Genomic DNA, 19,864 nt, shown 5'->3' on the forward strand with positions numbered 1-19,864 from the left:
GTGCATTCAATTTTGTGTTCATCTCCAGGACCGAAGCCCGAGACGGCCAGATCAATAAGAGTATAGCACGGCAACCAAAGGACTTTCATGTAGTCGGCATAAATCACAAGTAGAAACCTTGCAGGCTAAAGCAAGGACTGAGGCAGTCGGCGATTGAAAACTCTGCTGTTTTAGGAGCTACTGTGTATCAAAGTCTCATTCTTATTTTCCTGGCATTAAAATGTCGCGGTTGGTTCAGAGGCAAAACGAAGAAATAAGGAAATATCATCGCTCATTCCGTGGCGAGTTGAAGTGCTGCTGTGCAACGGTGTGCGTCACCATCCAACCCAAACAGAACCTGCATCAGATTTTTATCATGGCCGGGTCCTTTCCTGCAGGAACAAAGCAGCCACCGGTTAGTAGCTCCCTCTGCATCTAAAAACAACTGAAGCAAGAAGAGGTGGAGAATGGAGTTTGAAGGAAAAACATGCCGAGGCCTGGGATTTTAGACTCGCTAAGATACATGCAGTCCTTGTTTATGGGCCTTTTGAGTCAACCTGAAACGGCAACAGGCTAATCTTGAACCCCTTTTAGACTTTTGACAATCACTCTCAATAAGTCTCAGACTTTCAGATGCTTTTTTGTTCAACCACCTCCCTTGCGGTTTTCCCTGCAGACGTATATTGCACAACGTCTCAAGCGTATGCGAATTACCTCTCATTAGCGGCGGCGAAGGACGACGGCCGTGCTCTTCTCCAGAGAGAATCGCTCGTGACGATGACGGTGATTAGGATTGCCACGATGACGACCATGTTCGCGGGGAGGCATATTACAACAGATTAGAAAGGATTTACGATGGAAGAGGGACTCCCCTTGCGTAAACACACATGCAATGCATGGATTTAGATTTATTCAAGACGTACATGGTATTATGGTTGCGGCAAGGGCTTGCCAGAAACCTGTGAGGTTAAGGGAAGGTGAATGACTCACCGAGATGAGTTTGTTCACTTGTGTTTCGGCAATGACCTTGCTGAGCCGTAGAATTCAAATAAAGCCCTGCTGGAATAACTTTAAATAATTTGTGAACACTTCATTGTTTACTTTTAGCGTTGTGTTCCGCTTCCTTTCCGATATCCGAGTCTAACAAAGCTTTCGTTCTTAGCTGTTTAGTCGACATAAGTCACCTTCCTCTGTACTTTTCTGCGAACGCAATTGTGCAGCTTCCTTGCACAACCCAAAGTGCTCGACTTTTGATCCATCTGTGAGACGGACTCTCGCATTGCAGGGTGTAGAATGATGTATTTTTTTTAACTCCGATGTATTTATTCTGTTCTTCTTTCCCCATGATTCCGACAGGGACTGAAGGCCATTCTGCTAATTGGTTTTTATTTCTAAAGCAGATCTCACATGCTGTTCAGTGTTTTTCTTGACATTTCTGCACGCAGCATCCAAGTATTGATGTGGTGCCTTTGGCAATTTTAAGGACTTTTGTTGTCCATCAGTTTCCATGGTTCCCAGTTGAATTTAGACTCATTCTGTGTGCACACCTTCTGTGTACTGGGGAAAAAAAAAGAAATTCTCAGATGTAAAACAAACAAGGCCATTTTAATTACTACAAAGTAAAATGAGTAAACTTCATATATTTAGGATAGTTGAACTTATAATGTTGGTACATTTACGCCTGAGATCATTTCCAGCAGAGTCTTTCAAGACAAAGCTCGTTTTCCAGATGTTTTTGAATTTGTCTATATCAGCCGACACCTTTAATTGTTTGGGATTTAGCAGTTAGGTCAGACATGGGCAAACCCAGGCCCGGGGGCCATATGCGGCCCGTTGGCCTTTTTAATCCGGCCCGCCAAACTTGTCCAAATAATATCATTAAATAAAATTGTATAATAATTAAACCTCATTCATTTTACCTTTTCCCTGTAATGCTACCTGTAAAAGGCCAAATCCTTTAATGCAATAGCTTTCATGTGTCATTTATATTAGCTCACACAAATACTCCATCCATATGTTCTTGGTCCGGCCCCTCTGTCAAATTTTAGAACCTATTGTGGCCCGCGAGTCAAAACGTTTGCCCACCCCTGAGTTAGGTTATTTATTTAGGGAAAATAGGTTTCTTTTAAGCCTTTATTGTTTTATTTTTATTCATGAGCGGAGGTTAAAGTTGTTGGTTTGAAAGTAGGCTTGTCTCTAGTGAAGCAGGGACTGTATTTAATTAAGGTAGCTGTTATGACAGTAGCACCCCCCCCCCACACACACACACACACACACAGGGCACAGACATAAACACACACTTTCCAAAGTTCCTCATTCGCATGTGGCCTCAGCTCTTGCGCACTCTTGCAAGAGTGGTGATGTCATCGGGGTTTTAATGAGGATTACTCTGACATCACTGGGACCGCTGCCAATTTAAACCTATTAGCCTCACCATGTGCTTGTGGTGCACTACAGCTAGAAGTGCGTGTGTGTGTGTGTGTGTGTTATATAAAAGTGCGTATTGAGGAAAATGTGTGATGCATGAGTGTCTGCCTACAATTATCACCCTTTCATCTCTATGATAACGACATAGACGTGGATACTTAACTGATTAACTGGAGAAAACATGACAAACATTCCAGTTGCACACGTTTATAGACTTGCTGTGTCACTGTTCTATTTATGTGAAAGATATAAATATTCTGGTCAGTTAATTGCAAATGCTAGTTCGTTGGAAAATGTGACTGTTCTCCATCTAACAAGCATCAGGTTGTTAAACATTTACTTGTGAGGTTAGCTCAGCCAGACAGCCAACTGCGCAAAGCACTAAGTACAGACTACGTGACCTTTACCGCAATTCACTGCCAATCTAGGACATTCTTTGGAGCTCCAAATAAACAAAACGGTCTGCGTTTTGTGGGTTTGGTATGTTCTGAAATCTGTTCTCATTTGCTCTTGTTTTACTTTTTATTTTTTAATCTCTTTGTCTCGCCCACCCGGACGGTATGGTGTCCCCTTCAAGCGCTGGTCCTCTACCACAGGCTTGGGAGCTTGAGGGTTCTGTGCAGGATCTTAGCTGTCTCTAGGACTGGGCTCTTCTGGACGGAGATGTCGGACGTTGCTGCTGGTATCTGCTGGAGCCGTTCACCCAGCTCGGGGGTTACTGCCCCGAGTGCCCCAATCACTACTGGCACCACTGTTGCCTTCACTCCCCACATTTTCTACAGCTTCTCCATCTCCAGCTTTTCGTGTTCTTTCTTCCTGATGTTGCTCTCGCTATCTATCACTACCGCTGTCTTCTGATACTTCTCCAAAACCACTATGTCAGGCTGGTTGGTTGTCCAGGCTAGAAGAAGGTTTTTTTTTTGGTAGTCGGGTTTGTCAGGTTTCTGATTCATTTTGTTCTTGTGAGTCGGTTCAGTTAGCTTAATTCTACCCTCCAGGCCGTGAGTCAGCTCGATATGCAAAGAGAGCACAGGCAAAAACCTGTGGATCGTTCCCTTCTCATCCTGAACTGCAGCCGTGTCCCACCAATCGAGTTAATCACTGTGAGGGCATGTTAACATGTCACCCTTTAAACTCGGAATAAAGCAATCAGTGTCGATGGTATCGATTTTCTCCCGTCCTCCCAGCCTTGACCCTCCTAGATGCCTCCTGTAATTTTCATCTTCTCATTACACAATCTGCCCTCGTGCCCTTAGCAACAGAAGACTGATTGGTTGGCAGGACACCAGCTGTCGCAGGCCACCGTAGAAACCACATTATAAACGCGGGTTAAGGGGGGGATTGTAAAGGCAGAAAGGCTGTCTGCGTTTAGCTGAGGTGAAAAACTTGCTCATTGACACATGCGAGGAATCAGAATGACCGGCTTTGAGCCGTTCCATGAATGCACTGACAGTGCGGCATTTGTTGTCTCTTAATGCGCTGCTTTTTACAGATCTATCTACCTGGTAACGCACGTCCAGCAGTGTTCTTGTTGTGCTTTAAGCCACAGTTTTATCCCAGATTTTTTTTTCATCCTGCTGCTGCCGTTTTCTTACACAGTGAGATTAGTTTGCATCAAACTGCTTTCCCGATAAGCTAATCGGCTCGTTCAATCGCTCCCTGTCACTTTCTGCTTTGCTGCAGCTTTAACTGAATACCGTGCAGTCATCCTCTGATCTCTGAATTCCTCCCAGTCCATCTCAGTGTCTGTTTTGCTTCATGGATGTCACCACTGAATCGTGGCTCGGTGTCTGCATTGCAGCAACCGATGAGTAAGACGTCATATTTGCGCTTAATACGGTACTTTTTGTAATATATTATTTCACTATCAATACCAAAGCCACATTGTGAAATAATAAATGCAGGTTGGCTCGAGCCCCCTCTGACAGACGGCTCTTCTGTTTACGTCTCTGCCCTCCGGCCTTTCTGGTTCACATTTTGCTGACGTAACTTGTCAGCCAGTCTCTCGGATGTCTTCAAGACGAGTTACCGTAGCGCTCCTGCTTCCATCCTCCCTGTACCTCTGTCGGGCTGCATTGTCCCTAAGCCTCTGATGAGGTGCTCCAGACCCTGCTGACCCCCCCACTTTCTGTCTGTAATTTTACTTATAACTACAAAGTCTTGTATTTTCTAATATGTTTTCAACAGAGTTATGTCTTTGTAAATATAACAACATACTTCAGCTGTATTTATCCACATTTTCCAAGGGGAGCTTTTAAAATTCAGAAACAGTGGTTCTGGTTTTACGGCTTTGAGCCCCAGGGACGTGGAGCGACGACAGTCCCACCATCACCTGGCGCTCTGTCACAGCTCGCCGCCTCTGCTGACACCGTGCAGCAGCCTCAGCGGCTCTGCAAACACAATGTCTGACAATGGAACATTTCAGGGAATGCAATGCTGTATTGATCCCATCTATGCATGCTGAGGTGTGTGTGTGTGCGCTCATGTGCTGATGTTCAGTGTGAGCGTTGTGTCTGCCATTGCATCCGTGACTTTGACAGGCTTTTTGACCACCCAGGAGCTGCTGTCACATGCGGGCTGCTTCTGTCAGTGCCGAGCAGAAGCCATAACCCCACAGAGATTCACCGGTCGGTGCTTTTTTGCAGTGCTGATCACTGTTGCCATTCTTGTATCTGCAGTTTCCTTGCTGTCAGAGAAGAACAGTTAAGAGATTTAGCTGTTCAAATCATTCAGAATGTCAGAAAATATAAATCGTACTGTCTGCCATACAAAGTGTCTGACGTGCTCAAAAACGTCAGGCTTTCACTGCTGTTGGTTCCAGGTTGTGTATTTGTAGTAGTCTGCTACCCCCTAGTGGCGGTAATTGGTTATAGCTTAGGTTTCACTCAGTTACTATAAAAAGATTGTCTTTTTCTGTAGAATAATGCTCAGTCTTTAAGTCCTATTGTTTTGGGGGGCTTTTATAGGAATTCTTAATGGACTGAAGTAGTTTGTGAAATTATTTATTATTTTTATTTTAGTAAATGCTTGATTGTCTGTATCCCACTCATCACCTTATAAATTGGCAGATACTTTTCATTTACTACTAAGATTTACTTTACTTCACAGTTTTCTGCTCTTGGCTTGTATTCATAAACCATTTTAATACTTGGTGAGTCTATATGTTGCATGATGTCCTGTAACCGAGTTTGGATGACAGCTCATTACTCAAAGGAGCTTTGTACAAATTGTTTTTCACAAATAGATGGAAAGCCAGGATAACAAAAAAACCATCCTTTCTGAATGTGTTCAGCCGTTTGTTTGGTAGCCTGTTTTTACATCAGTATTACAAAGGGTTGAGTCACTCTGCAGGAAGGCAGCTGATTCCTGCGATGTCGGAGCTCTCGCACGATTTAAAGAAGCAACATGGGAGATCAAATCGCCGGCTTTACCTGCTAAATGTACTTTTCTTTATTTTACTGTATGCTAATTATCTTCTCTTCTACTCATCCCTCATAGAGATATAACTGGATGACATTAGAGCAAGTAAAAAAATGGTCCCTGTGGCTGCTGAAATTGACTGACGTTATAATAGACAAATTAGTTTGTCTCACCTCAACACTTTGCTCCTCCCTCTCTTGCAAGTTCTCTCTCTCTCTCTCTCTCTCTCTCCCCCTCTCCATCTCTTTTATGTAGCCAAGCCTCACCCATTCTGAGCCCCCTCCTCTCCCACAGACCTCGTCTGAGACTCGGAGTCTGTTCCTCTCCATCCTTCTCTCTCTTCTTTCAGTCCCTAAGTGTGTGTGTGTGTGTGTTAAGTGTGTAAGAGGACGCTGCTGAAATGAGTTTGCCTGTTAACTCAGATTATCTATCTTTGGAGAAAATAGCCCGTTACCGCCACGCCTGCTCCAACGGCTCGCCGTACGCCACCAACAAGCCAATCGACATAAAACCCCGTGGCAGGAGAGGGTATGCTTCCCCTCTGGGACTGTGCCCGTGTGTTTGTGTGTGTGTGGGTTAGGGACCGGGGGGGGGGGGGGGGTGACGGGACCCTTATCGGTTTTTTGGTAGATTTTTATCATCTGTTTTCTTAAGGAAGTGTTTTATTTATTCGTATCAGTGTTGTTGCTTAATCTAATGCTCACGCTCTATCGTTGGTGTCCAACTCTCACCTGTTGCAAAGTTATAGAGTAAATTAGAGAGTGAGAATTTAGAAACCTCAAATGTAAAATGGATCTTGTCTGCGTGGAAGCTGCGGATGCACAATATGTGGATTTAACATGTTTGCGTGACTTTCATAAATGCACACAAAGCCTGTGTGTTCTCTCTTATCAGAACATTAGCCGATGAATAGCTCCACCTGGACAACACTGACCTGGAACCATTGTTTCAATGGTTGCTCCTTGGCGGCTGGCTGCTTTGTCCAAGCTCTGGTTCTTCTGTTTGCTCTTCTGAACCTCCAACAGCGACTTGATGCGTGCAATTGCCCGAACATGCATGTTTCTTGGCGAGAATCGGCTCACCTGCTTTGACGGAGCTCGGAGCTCGGAGAGATGATGAATAGAGTGTAGTAAAATGGGCTTCGTCCAGCCATCGACCGAAGCACGGGGGTGTTCAGGTGGCCTGCTCACTAGCCACAGCGGAGTGTAAGCCAATCACCAGAGCACTCTGTCCATTAACGCACCGACAGGACATTTGAAGACCTTGTTAAACCCACTTTTCTATATTTCTCTGACTAATATGTACTCAGCCACCCCTGTCAGAACTAAGATGTGCTCTCATCTCATGCACATCCACGCCTGCTCTGCTTCTAGCGTGTCTGGGTGGTTCAACTGTGTATCTGTGTTTGAACCTCTGCAGTAATGGCGGGTGACGTTTGTAGACATATAGATATGGAGCCTTGTCAATACTCCAGTCTTTGCCATCTGTGCTCTCAGTTAAATGCTATTTATATCAGCAGCCACTAAGTGTGTTTATCTCCACCATATACTGAACCTTGTTCATGGAATAGCACTTTAAAAAAACAAAACACACACATCAATACTTTGGTCAATTATTGAGGTCAATTAATTTATGCGATTGTTTCTATGATGGGAATTACACATATCCCACCACTGGGTGGCAGTAGGGGCCCTCTGAGTTGCATAGAGCCGTTGTAAATGTGATTTACGCTGAGTGCTGCCTGTGTTTTATCATCATTGTTAAAATAGAGTTACAGTTAATATAGATACAGATCCTCATTGGTTGGGTGCAATGAATGAACTATTCCTCATTTCTTTACACCGGCATTGGACTACATATATTTGACACACTTGCAAACGGCACAAATGAGTGGCTCACTGTCATCAACAGCATCGTTGCTGATGGAGCATTGGCAGACAGTTTCACATCTCCCCCTCTTGCTGCCAATGCTGCTGCTGCTCCACCTGTGGAATGCTGCACACACACACCCACACACACACTCACCCCAGCATCCACCCGTCGGCTCCCCAGTACCTCCATCTAAACATATCGGTCAGCAGTGATCACAATCTAAAGGCTCAACAGAAACCCTCTATGTTCTGTTGTGAAAATAAACATTTCAGACTCATCACTGAAAACAATTATTTGTGTTGTTGAGAAAACAAATTTTCTTTAGGCTGAGGTAGTTAGTTAGTGAGTTGGGGGGGGGGTCAGTGTTTTCTTAAGCACAACTACATTCATTATTTTTGTCTGTGTCCCGACCCTATGTTTTCTCGGAAGAAGGTAAGGAGAGAACAAGAACAATGGATGCTAAACAGTATTATTCATTATCATTTAGCTTCTATTTGACGGGTTTCGGGATCAGACATAAGGAAGGAGAGACACAGGAAGCACTAGAATGCAAACCCTTGAGGACATTTTCGAGCTTTCATGCAACCCTTTTCGTCTGCGCAGTACGGAATGGATGCATCACTCACCAGATGCATTCCCTCTTTCTGCTGCTTTTTGTCTCTTGAACCAATGCCTGCGTTGAACAAAACCGGAATGCTCTCTGATTGCTGTCACTCTCTGTTACTTACGCCTACGACCAGGTGCACTATCTGTGACATGCGACTATTCTCAAGGCTGGAATGATGCTTCTGATAAAGCCTTGTCTTTCTGGTTAAATTTGTTTGCTCCTCTTGGTTTGATGTTTTCATGTCTTGAACCAACAGCTACAGGATTGAAACTCGGGCCAGATGCTGTGCTATGTCCTGTTTTTCTTAGTTATATTTGCTGATGACATAGAATTAAAAAAAAAAATCCTTTGCAGTGCAAGTTCAGGACATGGTAATGCTGGGAAATGCTTGAAAGTTGGCCATAATGATGCTACTGGTAAAAATAAATGCTTTTTTTTTGCATGCATGCATGCGAATGTTTATTCTATATTCTACAGAACAGAATTGTCCCTGTTTGTGTATTTTACTGTAGTATTTGACAATGCCGTACACAAAGGGTGATTACAAAAGGACTAACTTGCTTGACCTGCTTGACTCACTGACGTGGGATTGACATGTCAGACAGCTGACACACCTGTCTGTGCTAATTTATTTCCGAGACCCAGACATCTGACTTCAGATGATGTCATTGTCATGCTGAATATACAGAGGCTAAAATAAAAGACTCAAATATTCAAATAATTAACCTATTCATTATTTGTGTAATATTGTTTGCAAAATGTTAAAAATTACAGGATTGGCCCTTAAAGGACTTCCTGAAGTCACAAATGCTGCTGCTGGTGTGCAATTCGGTTTGTTTTTTTATATTTTTTAAAGGAAATGTACACAAAATGAACAAATTAGTGAGATGACAACATGCCCTGGCAAAATGAAATATGGAATCTCTTCAGGCAATTTGAAAAGTAATTTTATTTCTGGATAAAAACCGGGCTTCCTTTGCGGTCATTCAAGCATCTTGTATTAATAAGCGGCTGAATTTACGGTATCCTTTATTTTCTCTGATATGTTGTCACTCCCTCACATCGCATTTAATTTTGATCATGCTGCCATGTGCCAAGACATTCCTAACCCCCTTTTTGTCTGGAGCTTTTCTCTAAATCCCTTGCTTACGCGATTTATTGCCTCTCTCCCCGGAATGATGCAGCTGAGCTAAACCTGCCTTTGTGTGCGTACTCTCTCCGGATCACTGGCATGCCTTCCCTTTTGGTTTTAAGTTACCGTGGCAGCCAAGTGATTGACACTTAAGACGATTGTTGACAGAATTCCTTAGGGATACAAGTCCCGCCCTTGAAAGTATTACTACCAAACAGCCCCTCCCACTTTAGACATACCCAAGAGAGAGAGAGAGAGAGAGAGGGGGGGGGAGGAAGAGCAGGCGATTCATGCAACTCAGAGACGAGGATGCAGTTTGTAAGGTAGAGCGAGAGAGATAGAGGTACACAGGGGAGGGAGAGGCAACGTGGGAGGAGGAGGAGATCTTATTTCCTGTCAGGGGAAGACAAAAAACAACACAGGGACCTGAAAGTGAGAGGCAAATTGAGAAAGAGTAACAGAGTGAGTGTATGCATGGATTAGGAAAGATCACATGCTGGTCTGGGAAGCGAGATAAGAGCAGGAGCGCAACAGAGAGAGAGCGAGAAGAGGAGTGTGAAATAATCTCGGACTGAGCAGGTCGGCAGAACTGATCACCTGTCACCGAGCGCGGTGGTGGGAGCTCCCACCGGATCTACCAGGGGCTCCAGGTGACCCGGAAGGGTTGAGCGTTCGCCGCTCTGCGTGTGCATTTGTGAAGGTATAATGCTCGTGGCTGTGGAAGGACAATCCAGACCATGAGTATCATTCTGAAGCCCCGGTCGCGCTCCACCAGCTCACTGAAGAACACGGAGGGAATATGGTAACCAGACTGAAAACTTTGTTCCGTTGACAGCATGTTCATTCCCATTCAATCCCATTCCATGTTTGTGTTCGCTCTGTTCTTCTCCATACACTTTCCCTCCTCTTCTCCCGTTCGCTTTGTCCACTTCTTTGCCCTGCTGTGCGCTCTGTTTATTGATTTCCCACTTCTTCTCTATGCAAGCTAGACAAAAAAGAAGAAGAAGAAACCTTCTGCACCCTGTAGATCCTGTATGTCAGTCTCTGTGAAAGACACAGCACGACGTGTTCCGTGGCTTGATGACATGGATTCTGTTTTGACTGTCTTTGTATGCCTCATCGTACCGACTCTGGGCTTCCTGAAGTTGCGGTGACCTTTGGGTCGATCCCCGACTGCCTAACGTCCATGCCGCATGTGAAATGATTTACAACACAAGGCTGTCGAGCAGAAATGTTGGAAGGTGTCATGTCATCCCGTACGTTCTCCTCTCTTCACATATATAAATACAGGATGCAAAGCGCAGTGCCCGGGGCAGGAGTCGCCCTTCCCCTCCTGTCTCCTTCACCCTCCTGTCTCAGCTTGTCTTTGCCTGTCAGCATTCATTTTCAGCTAAGAAGCTGCCCCATAGCCGGAACGCTGCTCCGCTGTGAGACACTCCCAGGCAGCGAAACGGGGTGGCGGTTGAATCCCGGTGCCCTGTGTTTGAACCCCCCCCCCCCCCCCACAGGAAATGATGCTTATGTGAAGCAAAGACATATTAGAGTCTGTACCTGATGTGCATGTGTTGGGGGGGGGGGGTCTCAATATGTTGGAGCTAACTGCTGGTACTGTAATCTGGTTATGTCAGGGGTGCATGAGTCCTCTCCTTGAACGGCTACCAAAAGCAGCACTTAGCTGAGTAACACACAACGGCTCCTCCATCTGTCCGGCCCGCCGCACGCCTGCTTGCATCAAAGCTTCTTTTCACTCATTCTCATCGTTGCTTTTGTGTTTCATAACCACCACTGTGCTCAGAAGATGTACAATAGGCAGGTAACAACAGCTATCATTTAAGAACCGGAATCAAACACGGCTCTTCTGTTTGATTCCGGTTCCCCCCCCCTCCCCCCGACTGGTGTCGTGCCGAGATGAAGCGAGGAGAATTCGGTGACGAATGAGCTCATTGTCAAGCAGACCTCTATAGGAGAATAACTGGTTTTTCTTTTAAGCATGTGACCTGAGGCGACGTCACATTGCCGTGGTGATGTCTTTACGTGTCCCACATGATTGACTGAGTTTCCCCGAATGCTGCAGAAAGAGTGAGCACTAAAGCCGGGACAAACCGGGAGGAGTTAACGTGACAGAGCAACAGATTCATTTTTATTCGTATTCCAATTTTCATTCCAATACCACTTTTTATTTTTTTAAATTTTATTTCATAACCGTCATTGATTCTTCTTCCGGAGGCCGATTCTGCCACCATTTGCAGCCTGGCAGGTAATAATTTCACTTTGTGTGTGTCTGTTTGACAAAGATGAATGAATGTAGGACAGACGTAGAAAACGAGTCACACTTGCATACGAGTGGTCGGTAGTTTATCTGCTCGGCCTGATGGCCCTGTGGGTGTTGGCCCCTCCACGGTTGGTTTTCCTGTTATGGGTCTCACATGTTGTCTTATGTTGAGCTGCTGCTGCCCCCCCCCCCCCCCCCCCCCTCGCTCATTTTGACTATTCATGCAAGATTGAGGACGTAGTGCTAAGTGTAGAGTAAAAGTGTGTCACATGGAGTCTTGTTTTTGTTAAGGAGTATTGAGGAGTACAGTATAGTGACATTAGCTGCTTTGACATTTTTTGGTTCATTTTACATTCACAAATATTTTTCTTAGGAGTTTTGTTTTATTCTCTTACTCCTTATTTAGGAATATTTAGCTTAAACCTGGGAAAATAATCATGTTTAAAAATATATATATTATATTGTTTAATCATCAAGTAAACAAGATGTGTGGAGAAAAAAGAAGAAGCACCGATTAACACCTATCTTGACTCATCTGACAGTTTCTGCAGACACTTCTGCATTCATAAGAATCACATACTTGGTCAGAACAGTATTTTTTTTAATGAAGTTCTGGTCCATATCTTCATGTTACTGCAGTATCAGTCAAGTTCTTTCAAACATAGCTCGTCCATTAGTGACGTGGCATGCCTGCCAGCGGCGGCAACGTGGTGGCGTGTGCATGCTTTCTGTGTCGCTAGCCTGACAACAGAGCAAGAGGACATAGTCAAAGTGCCCCTGGTTTGATTCATAAAGCAACACTGAGTGTCACGTTAGGTCAGTCTCTGAATATAAAAACGAATACTTGTATAAAACAAAGATGTCATCAAACCCTTAAAACGTTTCCGTCATTGCCTCAAGTGATGTGTCTGAATCTGTGCCAACTTTCGTGTCTGATTTTTGTCACATTTGTGCTCCCAATCCTCGTAAATACATTAGAAATGTAACACTACACACACACACCCTAACTCTGACATATCTCTCCTTGTCCTTCTGCTACTGCCTGGTCCTCTACTTGTCCTTTCAGCTTTCTAAAATAAATCAAGTGTAGTCTTTCCTCTGACCGTTTCAGCAGACGGTGACACACTGGCCGAACACATTCCTTCTCCTCACTGGCTGTTCCTTGTGTTGTGTTGGAGGTTTGGGAGGAAATTATAGGAATTATTTATTTTCTTTCAATATATATGTATATATGAAAAGGACACAGAAAAGCCCCAAGCCCAACCCACCTCATCCTCACCACAATTGATTTACCAGAGGCCTGCACGTTGCTGTCGCATCACCTCCTGTGCTGTTTCTGATTGCTCAAGTTGCTTGTTGTGCATATAAAAGTGTGTGACAGAGAAAGTAGATGTAGAGCCAGAGACGGGAGCAACCTGAGAACCGAACAGTGTCCTGTTTGACGCAGCGGTGTAAAGCCGCTGCTCCTTCGTCTCTGCAGCCTCACAACTAACTGCAACGGTGAGATTTAATAGCAGCAGCTTCTTTTGTATTTTTGCTTTCCTTGCAATTCTGAACTGGAACGTCCCTATAGGACGTCTTTTTGTCTCACCAAGCAGCTGAGTATTTTTTTCTTAGCGAAAGCTCATATCCATCAGATAGTTATTGACATTTAATTGCAGCGAAGACCCGCCAACTCTCTCTTCAGCACATTACTGTCTGCCAAGTCTACAAGAAACATGCTTGATGTGCAGAATAGTCCAGATAAATGTCCACTTTACAAATGAATGAATTGCAGCTGAAAATTCTATTTGATGGGTATTATCAAATTACAATATATTACATTTATGTATTTCCAGGGATTAAACGCTCAATATTATCACAAATGGAACTACATAGTTTAGCCTATTTCTATTAGGTAAATGCTATCGGTTGATGTTACTATTATTATTATTGATGCCAGCATAATTTAGTAATCTGATATGCGGGAATTTAACCGCTTTTGTTTTGCTTTAACTTTGTATTTGTATTGCCCCGATAACCGGACTGCACTTCTTATTGTATTTTTAGGCTTCACTCGTTACCCGTGTGCGGTTAAAAGTTGCAGGACCAATGATGCTGCATGTCTGTGTCAAATATAAATAATTAAAGAATAATAACTATACTGAATGAAAACAAAACATAAACTGACCCAGGTAAACTGTTAGTGGAAGTGACAAAAGTTGGGAATAAGAAATGTGCTATTATAAGACATGTGGTCTCAGCAGTCCAGTGTCAGTGCTGGTAACGTGTTGAAGGAAAAGACAACAGATCATTAACTCATTGAGTGCCAGCCATTTTCAGCTCAGCTATATGCTGCATTTCCCCCAATTGTTCAAGCCCCACAGAATATTCTTTACTGTGACTATGCTCACAACGAACGTACCAAATGGAACATTAAAGTCGGTTCTTTCGTCAGAAAAAAAAAAGTGTGTTCCAGAGTTATTGGCCTTTGAAGGGAGGCAGATTCCAATGTCAGGGTGCGCAGTGAATGTCGTCTTTAGACGTGAATGGCACTCACAGAGTTAAGGATCTATGAAACATTGCTGCCCTGAGTCTTCGTTCTGTTCCCTTCTTTGTCTCCCTCATTCCTAGATAAGTTCCGTGTACTTAATTATATCTCAGCTCTGGCTCTTTCCCTTTTTGGGTAAACTTTGGCTTCCTATTTTCCCTCATTGGCTGGATGTGATGACTGGACTTACGTCCCACCTCCACAATAATCTCCCTCTGTCGTACTCGTGCTCTCTGATGCTCAGAGTGGAGTCACTGGAGTGTAGACACTGCCGCTTTGAGTCGTGGGGGGGGGGGATTCCAGACATTCCAGACATTCCCTCTGATGCCAATGCCGGAGTAATACCTCAGCAGTTTCAACATTATTGCTGTAATTCTCCGGAGGGGGAGCGTCTGCGTCGTCGCACTTCAGACACACGAACGAACGCACATGCTGAACGTGTCAGAGGTTTCGTTGCGGATCTGTGAAGGCGGTGACGTCAGAGGGAGTGTGATAGTGAATCAGTTGTGCAACATATGCCGGGTGTTGTGGTTCTGTGCTTTCACTATCACTCTCTCTTATCATTGTCTTCCAAGCATTGTACGCACAATAATTGCACAGAACGGCTGGAGAACAGCCTGACCTGTGCCTGCTTATGACGATGTGAGTGTTCAGTTTCACACCTGCAGGGACGAAAACTGTACGTGTGTGTGTGTGTGTGTGTGTGTGCGGTTTTGACTGAAGGAGAGGTGCGTTAGCTAAGACAAACACAACCGTTAAAACAAGTTGTTGACGTGTGTGTACCTAAGAGTGAATTAAATACAAGGACACACATCCAAACTCGATTCCGCTGAGCGATAGCAGGGAGTCGTTTAGCCCTTTAGTTTTGGGAGAGTAAAAATCCCTGGCATGTCCTGTATTTTGGCTGTGCCGGTGACACAAGATAACCCCATTCTCTTGCGAGTCTAAACAGTCTGCAAACCAAACTTGCTTGAACACAAAGCAATAATAGTGACATGCACCTGTCGTGTCTCCGAATCGTCTGTCCTCGAAGATGTGAAAATGCCCTGAAGAAAACACACAAAGTCAAACTGGGAAGCAATCTCTGTTCTTTCGGATCACATACGTGTGCCGTCATAAGCACAAGTAAACGGGCTGTTGTTGATGACACTGCGTTAAACGTGCGTCTGGTCCACAGGGCTGCTGAAGATGATGGGGATTCCTGACCTTGACCTTAGCATTTGCACCAGATGGGATTATGGGATTGCTCGGTCGCCTCAGTGATGTGGCAGATACCTCTTGTGACAGGAATTAGTCATCACCTAGCCAGACAATCACCTAGGAGACTAAAGGAGCTGTCCGTGACGTCCTGGTGGGAAATCATGTCCCCAGTGGAAGAACACCTTTCATGTCTGAGTCAGCAGCTGTTTTGGAACAGAGGTATTCCCTGTAGGCCTGAGTTTAAACTAAGCAAATGTCGTTTCTGCGTAGATGACTTTGAAGATTAGTGCAATATTCGTAATTGCTAGTGATGTCAATCATAATATAAATGATAATAATTAGGGTTGTCCTGATCAGGTTTTTTTTTTTTTTTTGCCTCTGAGTCATTTGATTGTGAACAGATACTGATGCCGAATCCCGATCCGATACTTCTATAATACATTAAAAAAAAATAAAGTAGAGTGAAGAAACGGATTCCTATCGAGTCTGCAAGCATGTGATCGGATCGGGACATCCCTACTAATAATTATCAACCAGATAATGAGGCACCGGCTGATTATAATTTCAAATGTATAAATAAAACACTAAATGTGTAAAGCCGACTGCAACGCACCCACTTCAGGAAGTTCAGGCATTCGGATTCAGATTCAGAATACTTTATTAATCCCACAGGGAATGTGTTTTGAATTTCACAGCTGATGACCGTAAAAGCAGTTTACAGTGACTTATGGAAATACATGGCAGAACCCATGGCGTTTCAATAAAAAATAATAATAATGTGGGATTAGTCAAGGTCTTAAGTCATCGAGGCATTGCACAGCCACAAGTACAATCTGTTTCTGAGTTTGTCTGAGCTCTGGCATGAAAACTGCACGTAAAAACAATTTCAGGTGACAGATGATCTAAATTTACAGTTAAAAGCTGCCGGTTGAAATTCATTCTGAGGAAACTTTAACACTGCGTCCACGCTGTTATTCTTTTTGTCTTAATTGTACCAGACGCTATCAAATGTTCATTATCTGATTCTAATTTTTATGTCATTCTCCTGCTCTCTTTTTTTCTTTGACTATGCAGTTTTGATGTGGACAATGGCACGTCATCAGGTCGCAGCCCCCTGGACCCGATGGCCAGCCCGGGCTCAGGCCTCATCCTGCAGGCCAATTTCGTCCACAGCCAACGGAGAGAGTCGTTCCTCTACCGCTCCGACAGTGACTACGACCTCTCGCCCAAATCTATGTCCCGAAACTCCTCCATTGCCAGTGACATGTGAGTGAAATACACTTAAAAAGGCTTCCTGTTGCACTGAATAAGGTCATTTCCACTTATTTTCTGCCTCTCTGACGTCAACACAGTCCATTAAAGATGCCTTCCCACTATGGCCCCTGTGGAAACAGCTGACAAATAGACCGATGGATGAAAAAGAATTTCCTGCAGTCATCTTAGACGTCCTCCTGAGTGCTGCTTTTTTTGTTTGCCGTTGAGCATTCAACCAGTGACCCTCCCTGACCCAGCGGCCACACTACGGTTACCGCATTTAAAACCATGGCAGTGAAACTTATGAGCAGGAGCCCGATTGTTTCAGACAAATGTACCAGATGGTTAATGACGATCAAATACATTTGTAAAACATTGGGGAAGTGGTAAAATTATTTGGGGAAAAAAAACCCTTGCAATGATGCTGTCATCAGCTGTCCTGCAAGGATTCGTCTTATCTCTCCCGGAGGTTGTATAACCCATTACCTAACCGCCATCTCTTTCACGCAGGGTGTATTGCCTGGTTTGCACGTATTTTACTCCAGACGAGACTCCATAGTTTAGATTTCAGCAGGTTTCTGAACTGGAAGTGACTGAGTCATGCATCACCCTTTTTCTTTCTTTCTGTGTCGTGGAAAGAAAGGGGGAGAATGACCTACGGGAGGGGGGGGGGCTCATGTCTATATATCAAGTATCAACTTGACTAAACCACCTGCTGCATCCAGAGATATGCCAACCGCTGTTCTCTTGCTGAAGCTTTAAAATGTTCCACACATACAGTGTCACCGTGGGAGTACATCAGAGATGCTGAAGCTAATCTGATATGAAGACCCATATCAGAGTATAACAGGATGCTGTTGTTAAATATCAATATACTGTAAACCTACATCTAACATGAAATCTGCTCTCTTTGCGTCCTTCAGCCACGGTGACGATATGATTGTAACACCATTTGCACAGGTGAGCCGTTGTGGTTCTTGGCATTGCCTCGTGTTTTCTATCAAACAGAAATACTTTATTATTCAGCCCTGATTGATCATGTTTCCACTTAGGTCCTCGCCAGTTTGCGAACTGTACGAAACAACTTTGGTGCATTAACTAATCTACAGCAAGAAAGAGTATCCAAGTAAGTAAGTCTGGCTTTGCTCGCCCCCTGCTGTTCGGATTGTGTATTACAACAACAAATCTCAGGCATTCCACATGTTTTTGTCCTCATTTCTAAGAGCCCTTTATGGAATTTAAATATAATATTTTAAGGTGATTGCGTTTGTCTGGAGAGGAAATATTTAAGTGTGTTATTTCCCCCATGACAGGAGATCACCCATGTGTAACCCACCACCTATCACCAAGACCACCTTTACAGGTATGTGAGGTGCAGCATAAGGTCTGCCATTAATGTGATGGTGTGTGTGTGAGTCTCATCACATGTGTATGCTTTTCACATGTGCAGAAATATTCATCTCTGGGGAATGCTGTCATTGCATCCATCACCTGATGCATTTTTCAATGTGCATGCCTCACACTGGTTTTCTAAGAGTCATGTTATGTCCATTGTAAGCCGTCGGCATGGAGATGATGGGCTGACAGACACATCTATGCCCACCACATTGCCATCCTCTCCTCTTTGCCAGTGCGATTTTCTGAAGGTTTTTTTTTTAGTTATTTAAGATTTTAAAGGATTATGGGTGGTTCTATAACTTTCACCTCTGTGTATGGGAATACATGCTGATTCCAGGCAGTATCTTTTTTGAGTTAAAGAATAGTACCTAGTACTTTAAATTTGCTATTAGTTTCCTGCTCCCCTTGGTATTGCATCTTGTACTTCATATGTAAAGAGTAAAGCCTGAGTCACATCAGGTCCCAAATATATCACATTTAAAATATTTGCTGGATGGATATTTGAACTTTATCCCTAATGGGATACTAAATCTGGATATTTTAAATTTTATTCACACCCTTCAAATTTCCTCAACCTACCTACATGAAGCAACATCTTACAGAAAGGGAGAAACATCTTTATATAAGACAACGAAAGGACAATCTAAATTTTGGTTTTTATGTGAATGACTCATTCTGCTCACTTAAATTGAAAGTGTGTTACTTCACATGCAGAATATCCAAGCATGCAGTTATACATAAGGTATATGTATAACTGCATAAATGCATCACATTACTATTATTTCCTACTTTTTTCTCGCTTGTCTCTGTATTTTGTCCTCCTCCTTTCCCATCAGCCTCCCTCCCCTCCTCTTCTCCTCTTCCCTTCTCAGTCCGACTTCATTGCCGAGCTGCTCCAGTGCATAGTTTGGCTGCAGCCTTGTGTCTGTGCAGCAGAGTGGCCTCTCTGAACGCCGGTGTCTGATGTCGCACTAAGCATGAGAAGAATGTCATTGACGTCAGTGCAGTTGCTGTCAGAAAGAGTAGCACCCCAGCCACTGACACCACACCAGGGAAGGAGACAGGAGGGAGGGAAAGGGAGGACCGAGAGATAGAAAGGAGACAAAGGAGGGAGGAGAAAGGATGTTCAGAGATCAGTGGAGAAAATGAAGACTGTGGGAGAGGAAGGAGACTAATGGAAGCACAAAGGAAAGTATTTGTCAGACAATGAAGCAGGACAGGGGAGAAATAGTTGAGAATAAAAGGCAACAAAAGATGTCTGGAGAATCCCGAGCAATCACAGATTCAATGTCAAATAACACGCATACAAGCGATTTTACATTCATTTACATAAACCTGTCGCAGAATGAAAGAAAATACATCATATTTTAACACTATAGGCTAATCATTATTTCCAGTGACACCTTAATAACTCAAATGCTAGCCTTGTATAGCATCATGTGATTAAATTCGGTCCTTTTTAATCTGCCTTTGTTTTTTTCCCCCTTCCATCTGTGTAATTGAATTACGGCTAAAGTGACTCCCCTCCCAGATCACATAGCATTAAATATTAAATATCACAAGGCATCACTCTGACAAGGTGACATTTTCTGCTAACAGAGACTGACTTTGAGAGAGGGAAATGTCGTCAGTTTTAAATTAACATGCAGGATGCGTCCACACGGGGCTTGTGACGCCACTGCTGCCGTGTCATCAGCCGTCTATTTGTTTACCTCTCTCTTTGGGAGCATTTGTATGCCGAGCACACGTTGGCATTCGTGCTCACATAGTACA

General features: G+C 43.8%; 1 protein-coding gene across 1 annotated transcript in view; it reads left to right on the plus strand.

Annotated features, from left to right (window-relative positions):
• Positions 1-19,864, plus strand: part of pde4d (phosphodiesterase 4D, cAMP-specific) — a 91,241-nt gene that overhangs the window by 60,491 nt on the left and 10,886 nt on the right. Inside the window, exons 2-5 of the mRNA XM_068760814.1 lie at positions 16,514-16,705; positions 17,617-17,653; positions 17,746-17,819; positions 18,007-18,056. Of these exons, the coding sequence (XP_068616915.1) occupies positions 16,514-16,705; positions 17,617-17,653; positions 17,746-17,819; positions 18,007-18,056 (353 nt within the window). The remainder of the gene's footprint in view (positions 1-16,513; positions 16,706-17,616; positions 17,654-17,745; positions 17,820-18,006; positions 18,057-19,864) is intronic.

The sequence above is a fragment of the Brachionichthys hirsutus genome, chromosome 4 (assembly GCF_040956055.1).
Source record: "Brachionichthys hirsutus isolate HB-005 chromosome 4, CSIRO-AGI_Bhir_v1, whole genome shotgun sequence".
Taxonomy (NCBI): Eukaryota; Metazoa; Chordata; class Actinopteri; order Lophiiformes; family Brachionichthyidae; genus Brachionichthys; species Brachionichthys hirsutus.